General features: G+C 37.4%; 1 protein-coding gene across 1 annotated transcript in view; it reads right to left on the bottom strand.

The window, feature by feature from the left end:
* LOC104499190 (dystrophin-like) overlaps window positions 1-6,832 on the bottom strand; it is a gene marked incomplete at its 3' end in the record, with an annotated part of 127,490 nt that extends 120,658 nt beyond the window's left edge. The window contains exon 1 of the mRNA XM_010142663.1: window positions 6,671-6,832. Within this exon, the coding sequence (XP_010140965.1) occupies window positions 6,671-6,832 (162 nt within the window). The remainder of the gene's footprint in view (window positions 1-6,670) is intronic.
* Window positions 6,833-8,487: the final 1,655 nt, after the last annotated feature.

Below are 8,487 nucleotides of genomic sequence, written 5' to 3'. Positions count from 1 at the left end.
CTGATGCAGCACGTGTCTTGTTGCCGCTCATCCTTTTGGTGCGCACCTTTGAGAAGAGTCTGGCTCTGTCTTCTCTACAGTCTCCCATCTCGTGGCTGTAGGCAGCGATAAGGTCCCTTTTGAGCTCTCTCCCAGGCTGAGCTAACGCGCGCAATGGAAGTTTGGTTTGGGTATAAGAGTGGGTCAGGTAAGGTCCGGTGTTGATAGTGTTGATCCTTTACACTTACACAAAAAGTCAGACTTGGAAATAGAGAAAAAATATTTGCTATGGAAAAGTGCAGCCCTGGTGAAATGCGCATAGTACTCAATGTTCAAATGCAAATGAGTTCCTACGCACGATGCCCTTTCTCTGTTGAATCTGACAGGATGCCAGTAGCAATAATAGTGTTAATTTTTTCCAGAAGCTCATTTGGCAGGAATTGGAAAAAAAAAATCAAATTATTTCACAATAAGTGAATACAATCAAAGAGAGGACAGTTATCATTAGCCACAAGTGTAGCATTATATTCTTTTTTGGGGGGGTGGGGAGGTAATGATGAAAGAATCTTTTTTACTTCAATGAGTTTAAAATCAGCTCCTCATAGGTAAAATTTTTTGCACATCCAAGTGATTAACATTTTAGAGAAAGAAGGAAATACCTGTTAACACCTCTCCAAAAGGCGGTGTTTAGACAGCTTTTTTATTGTTGCAGAAAACAAATATACTGAGGTATACAAATAGAATGAGGTGGCCAAGCTATTTTTTAATATCATCTGTCTTTCTGTGCAACAAAGATTTTTAAAAGAATCTCCTATTCTATATCCCTCGAGGTCTAATTTTAAGATTAATAGATTTTTTTTTCTTTTTATACCTCCCATTTTCTTTTAAAGACTCAGATCTTCAGGCCCTCTAGAGCATCCTGCTGTATTTTCTAACCTTAATAAGCTTAAAGGCAGACAGACATGTTTATATTTTTCTCTATAAAAAAGAAAAAATCTTTCTGCATACAAACCTTGTAGTTCTAACTTTTTCTAGTACATTTAGAAATCTGTTTGTATATTAGTTTTTTATACACTTCAAAACCTGATGCTAGCTTTCCAGTACTTCTCATAAATAAGAATTAATTTTTAAAAAATGTAAGAGGATGATGCAGTACGAAATAAGAACTCAGCTAGATATTCCATGTTAAATGGTACAACAGTAACACTCTGAAATATGCATAAAACAATGAAAGCAGTCTCCTGAGGAAATGTATACTATGGTGAAAGTCTTAGAAGTGAAGGTGGTTTTGCACACATTCGAAGCCATGAAGTCACGTGTAGGGTTCTGCTCTCTGAGATGGAGCACAAAAATGCCAATGAACACTCCAACATTCTCTAGAATCAGTTTCTGCTCAGCTCTGCTTTTGGGAGTTGATCCTGGTCCAACAATGCCCCAGGGAACATCCTCAGCTGTGAGTTCATATGGAAATAGAAGAACCTAGAGAATGTGAAGCTTTGAAAACAGTCCTCGAAACAGCATGACAGCATCAAGTGAGGGATGGGGCAAACATGCTCCTGAAGATTGATTCTGAAAGTGTGAATGTCATCTCCCGACTTACTGGCACCATACTTTGATTCCAGAGGAGTGAACCCCTCCAGTCAAGTACGTCAGAATACTAGATTGGAAAACATTCAGCTCCAAGTGTAATAATCTTCTACGGTGTTCTTCAACAGTACGTGATTTGAAGATGCGATACATGGGTCATATGGCACTAATAAGAAACTTCTTCACACCTCTGCAGGTCTTGAACTGCACTATCCAAAAGGTTGAGGACTTCACCTTATCTATAGCTTACCCTTCTGATATAAACTGTATGGACAGACACAAATGTCTGTGGCTGTAACCACAAGTTTTCATTCAATGTGTACATATTTAGAGTACACTGATACATACTCTGTAATATAGAACTACAAATTTCAGTTTGGCAATTATGGTAGCTTCTGTAAGAACAGGATATAGATTTGGAAAATCATATTTTCATTTCCACAAAAATTTATGTTGGAAAATAGTGTGGACAGAAATCTTCCCAATCTTCTGATCAGAATATGAATTGCAAGGTTGCATACAAAGATGCATGTATAATTATTAAGTTGTGTTCTAAAATGCATAATATGTAACCATCAGAAAGGATAGGTAAAAAAGCCTCAAACTAGAGGAATGTCAGTTAAGCTCACTCTTTCACAATCTTTTGAAGTGTGTAATTGCATGGTTTAGTAATAAATATTTTTCCTTAGCATTTATTTTACTCTCATCAGCTGCACAAAATCCTCAGCTATTGAAAAATCAATTCAGTAATTAATAGTGAAGACATTCTCTCCATTCTAATTCTGTTTATTTCTCTGCTTGACAGAAGTTCAAATCTAATTTTTGAATAGTGACTAATTAATTGAGTAGAAATAAATTATCTGAATCTTTTTGTATGACTACTTTAGGATGATACAAATCATTACCTAAAAGTATCTTTTCCTCTTCTTTGCTTTAAAGTCTCAGCTTGGCTGTAGGTCTCATTCCAAATAAATACTTTTTTCAGATTAATCTCCTCCACTGCACCTAACAGTGCAGAATCAACCTGTACTCTTAACCAGTAAGTAGGCACTAAATATTGTTTGTTATTTGTTAGCAATATTAGTTATTATTACAACACTTTTTACTAAATGAAGGCTATGTTTATCCAGTACAACTGAAAGGCAAGTTTTCAATAATGTATGTTACAAAATTGTTTGGATGGACAGCATGCCTTGGCAAAATCCACGGACAGAATACAGACCTTCAATATAAAACATCTTGATTATTCTGATGCAAGAATGGTGAAACGCAACAGTGCAAACCATACTCTGTCACATCCCTCACCAATTTACATCTTGGCATATTGCATATTCTCGGTATTACCCATGAACTTTCTTTGCAGATGAAGGATGTCTAAAGAAACAACACGAGTCTCTTGTCTGCTTGCCTTACATTTATCTCTTTGAGGATCGAATCCTATAAAACATCAGTCTTCAAGAAGATGAGCAAAATATAATAATTTTCCTCTAATGAAAACTTGGATGACAGATGCTAGCATTAAATTTCTTTACTGCACACTTCCTAGTGTCTCTTAGTTTAAATATGCAGAATTTAACAAGATATATAGAATCATAGATGACTAAAATATGTAATGCATTTTCTTGAAAGAAATGTATACTGTATACTATCGATGTTTAAAAATATCAACCATTGTTAATAATTTGTTAATAATTGTTAATACTCTTTCACGGGCACCCCCTTGCCGTGGGGAAGGAGCTTGCGTGCCCTTGTGAGGTTGAGAGCTGTGCTGGTGGTGGCATGTGCCTCCGGTGGGGTCTCCCAGGCCAGACAGGTCTCAGCTGAAGGGTCAGACACAGTGTGTCCACAGGCAGGATGGGCTCACTAGCCTTCGGGCACCATCCTAGGAGAAGGACAACTCTGACTCCAAACCTGGGCAGATGGAGCTCGTTTAGCCCTGTAAGGCTCCATCTAAGAGAAGGACACTCTAACCAAACCTACGACCCGAGGACTTCGCTGTCACCGTCCAAGCTCGCCGGGCCCTGGCAGATGAACCTCAGGTGTAAAGGGTGGAGCCAGTTCCGCGCACGCTGCGCCTCACCTAAAAAACCCACCGCGCAGCCCCGAAGGGTGCACTCATCGCTTGCAGTGAGCGTGGGGAAAGCCCTTCCCAGATCTTCGTTCGCGAAGCCAAGCCGTGATGATGATGATGATTTGTTAATAATTGAGTCTTTTACCTCATAGTATGTACACCACTTAGGAAAATTGAAGTTGCATTTTTTCCTTCATTAAAGGGAAGCTGACATTAAAACAAGCCTTTTTTTTTTGTAATAGTTGTATTTTTTTGTTTTGTTTCAAAATTGACCTTTGTACTTTACATTCACACAAGAGTACCAACTCACTGTGATCACCTCCAAGTAAAGTTCGAGTGGGGGCTAACGACGTCTTAAACTTTAATGGAGCAAAAATGTGGCAGAAGTATTGGCTGTGATCTTGTGACACAATCAGATTGAAATGAATTAAACTGAAATGCCCTCAGAAACTTAGCTTCAACAAAATTAGGTGCTGCCGTGAAAGAAATGACAACCTAAGATCACTTATTTTTACCCAGGTGATTTGGAAAATGTCCTATTACACATGTTGCTACGATATGGGATTTCTTTACTTTTAGTATGTTTGTTTTGACATTTCAATTTCTTAATAGAAATGTGGCTGTCTGTTTTGAAAGAAATATGAAATGGAAGCAAAACCCCCAAACAGTAAGACCTTAGTAACATGCTAATGGGACTAGCAGTTGGAAATGTTCTAAATTCTGGGTGAGCAATTAGAGATTTGTTATAATAAAATAGCTTTCTTGGATCATGCATCTTTATAACAATTAATTTTTATGTCAGCTGTGTTAAAATGCTATTTTGCATCAAAAGACAAGAAACTTTTTTGAGAAAAAAAAAAAGTTCAATCTACTAAGCTGTTAAATCTTCCTGAGATCCCTGTAGGGGTGTAACAAACTCTCCAAATAAAGCACAGTGCAGTACTGTGACTTTCAAGGATTTTTAAATCGCAACCACAGGAGCGAGGTATGACCATGGTCTTTTATAGAATACACAGACCTGGGGAGGGAGGCACTACTTTTGGATTTTCAGCTTAGACCATATTCAGCCTGACTTTTCAGAATAGCCGGATATTCACATGTCCCAACTTCATCAGCCCACACACTGCTGCACACACTCGACACTTTAGAACACGGGGAGCGGGGTGGGGGGGGGTTGTTTAACAAACCTAACGTTCTTTGACAGTTTTGAAAACTCTGTCTGCTAATTCCACTTAATAATCCAGTGCTAGATTTAGGGACAAAATCAAAATTTCATTTTCATGTGTTAAGTGAAATTAAGATGATCATTAGAGGAGAGGGAGCCGGTTAACAGAACTGCAGTCTATATTTAGACATTGATTCTTCCACTTCATCAGAGAAATATATTAAATGTCACATTCTGTTGTGCGGCCAATTAGAGAGGTAAGAACAACAAAAAAAAGTTTCCCTGCTGGTTTTGTTACGAGCACAGCTTGGTACAAAAAAAAAAGAGATAAGGCTACCCAGTAAGAAACAGAAGTGAGAGGAAGACTGCAATAGTGGTGCCTTAACCAGCTAAAATATTTCAGCCTTGAGTTAAGATAAAATGCAGATATAATCCCGTTCGTTTTAAAACATGTATAACATTAATTGAAGTCCTCAAGAGTTAGTAATTTGATCTTCTATTTAAATAAAAGAGATCTACAAAAGGAAGCGAGCTATGGATTTTGCCTGCCAGAATAATATGGTAAAATGAGGGAGAAATAAGAAAACCATATAATTCTGAACTACGTATTTGGTAAAATAAAAATTTTAAAACCCAAAATTATTCTGGAAAAGATGAAAAGATAACGTGCAAACAAGTCTTCTTTGGCCTCATCCTTTTCAAATAACGTAACAGCTATTTTAATCTAGGGTCCCGTGTAGGTGATATTGTAGCTATCATTATTAAAATATGCCTTTTTAAAGATATTTTAATTAATAAAACGCTATAAATTCTACACAGTAAATATTGTGATTATTAATCAAGATGAAACAAATATTTACTAATCTGGAAGATAAAGCAAACCAAAAATCTCAAAATTAGAAAATTTAAACCACTGGAAGAAAGGGAAATATAAGAAAACACGCAGAATGAATCCTATGAGACATCTGTATATTTTAATATATACGTTCTTATAAAACTACTTAGTATAGATACTAGGAAAAATGTGTCCGTTGTTTCTCCCTCTTCCTACTTAATGCAAAGGGAAAGTGTCAATATCTTCCTTACAATAAGTCAGATTTCTCATGAGGAGGAGGAAGCAGGAGAGAATCTTATAACAGAGAGTCTAAAACTCAGTTTAGAACTGAACTAAATGGAAATTCAACACTGAAAAGTTTTGCGCAGGCAACCCAGACTTTTTTATATTGAGCAATGGTAAGTCTAGAAGACAGGTAATCACTTTCAAACTGTATAATCCAGAATTACTTCTATCATTGCTGAGTAGTTACAGTTAAAGTTTAGCCTTTTTTTTCCTTGTACATATATTTCCATATTTTTCTGTATTTTCAAAGATAACACTGATGCAGTTTTGCTGACAAAACACTTGCATTAATGAGCTGTTCCTTTCTTTAAGACAACTGTGGAGCTTTTCATAACCCAACAGCAGCAGGATATAAACCTCTCGGAAAGTTATTGCAGAAGCAACATAAGAAAAGGTAGGAAACAGGGTATCCTTCCTCCTGGCAACCTGGAGCTTACTGTGCAATTCCTGCTTTCTCAAGAGGTTTATATTTCAACCATTGGCTTGCATACCCTTATGACAGAATTAGCACAAGCAAGAGAAAGATAAAGAGATCTGCCTTAGAGACCTGAGAAATTATTAAATACTCTTCTTTTCCCTCAATTATCTCAACATTTAAGCCAACAGTTGTGTTTATGGGATAAAGTAGCTGAAGTAACAACTACATGTACTGCAACCTTTAATCTCTCCCGTGTTCCTTGTTGAAACGAATTAGTACAGAATAAAGATCATGAGGCTTTCAACCTCAAAAAATCGGTGTTTGTCATACCTTTTGTTTGATGATCATGTCGTTGATATCATCAAGATCACCTACTATCACTCTCTGAGATTTTATCTCTCGATCCAGTCGAGACAGCCGGTCAGTGAGTTCTGCCCATGCCTTATTGAAGTCAGCCAAGGCTGGAACCTCCAAAAGCACAGAAGATGGCATTTCTGGTTTGAAGGTGATTGTTTCCTTGGTTACCCTGGTTTGTGTATCCACAGCAACAGTTTCACCAGAAGTTACTGAAAGAAAAGAAATGTAAAAATTACTGAAAAATGAACTATGATGAATGTTTATTGAAGTAACAGAATGTATGCAGTAGAAAGAGTCACACAGAAAAATTCTTCTCATTTCTGGAAGCTATGTCTACTGGAAATATGAAAATTAAAACTAAAATAAGATATGAATTCATTTTTCCACAGTATTTCTATTATAGTTTATGCTTACACATTCAGCATTCTCATCATATTGAGATTTCATCCTTAAAAGACCAGTGGGACCTAGGAACACCAACAAAAGTCTCAGTGTAGTAAGAACTTCACATTCAAGGTCACTGAAGTATTGCTATACGTGAGTCATCTTCCAAAATCTAACTAGTGTGGTCAGACCTATCGAGGTTAGGGTCAGATTGAAAAAAAAGTTGGTTGTGATATCCAATGTATCACAGTATGACTGTGTATCTAGAAACGCATTTCTTCCATGGTCTCCAATCACTCTGTAGTCATGAATTTGCCTCACCAACAATCTTCTCACATACTGTTACCACCAGGTATTTCCCAAAGGCTCTCTGACCAGTATGGGAGCTTACACAACAAGAAATTCAACTATGGCCGATTCTTGATTTGTCCTCCTCATAACTTGAAAATATTATGTGCTGTTATCTGGATATCTGTGGAATTTTTCCCTTCTATTTGGATAAAATAAACAAATCTTCTTTGTGTCTTTTCTGGCTCTATCACAGAATCATTTGGTTGGAAGAGACCTTTAAAATCATCGAGTCCAACTGTTCACCCTGCACTGCCAGAGGCCCTAAATCATGTCACTCAGTGACACATCTACACATCTTTTAAAACCTTCCAGGGATGGGGACTCCACCGCCTCCCTGGGCAGACTGTTCCAATGCTTGACCACCTTCTCTGTAAAGAAAGTTTTTCTAATATCTAATCTAAATCTCCCCTGGTGCAGCTTGAGGCCATTTCCTGTCATCTTATCACTTGTTATATGGGAGAAGAGACTGACCCCAACCTCGCTACAACCTTCTTTCAGGTAGTTGTAGAGAGTGACGAGATCTCTCCTGAGTATCCTTTTCTCCAGTCTGAACACCCCAGTTCCCTCAGCCACTCCTTATAGGATTTGCTCTCTAGACACTTCACCAGCTTTGTTGCCTTCCCTGGACATTAGTTGTGTTTCAAAGAATCTGTTTATTATTCATTGCTTGGATTGGGAAAGTAGCCAACACTGAAGCACAGTATCTTTCTCCACAGTCAAAATTGATGAAAGATGCCACAGACAGCTAATGTTAGAGAGGGCGGCATGTAAAATGAAATCATTCAGAACTCCAAGACTGATTTTCACTTCTTAATTTTTGTTATTTACAAATAGATGCCTATAAACTGTTGGGCTATTTTTTCGCTCCAGTTAATCGTGTAAAAAGAATTCATTATGCGCAGGATTATGGGAGATGAGGCTACACTGAATTGCATTTGGTTCATTTTTTCTCGTTTTTTAAAAAGTCCAGCCAAACAAGAAAAATACTAACATAGGGAATACACAAGAACAAGTGGCATTGCTTCACTGAGGTGCAAAGTAGAGTCTAAATACCT

Source organism: Buceros rhinoceros, unplaced genomic scaffold (assembly GCF_000710305.1).
Source record: "Buceros rhinoceros silvestris isolate BGI_N320 unplaced genomic scaffold, ASM71030v1 scaffold9, whole genome shotgun sequence".
NCBI classification, from domain to species: Eukaryota; Metazoa; Chordata; class Aves; order Bucerotiformes; family Bucerotidae; genus Buceros; species Buceros rhinoceros.
Note: the sequence above shows the minus strand (reverse complement) of the source record. Positions and strands in the feature narration are given on the sequence as shown.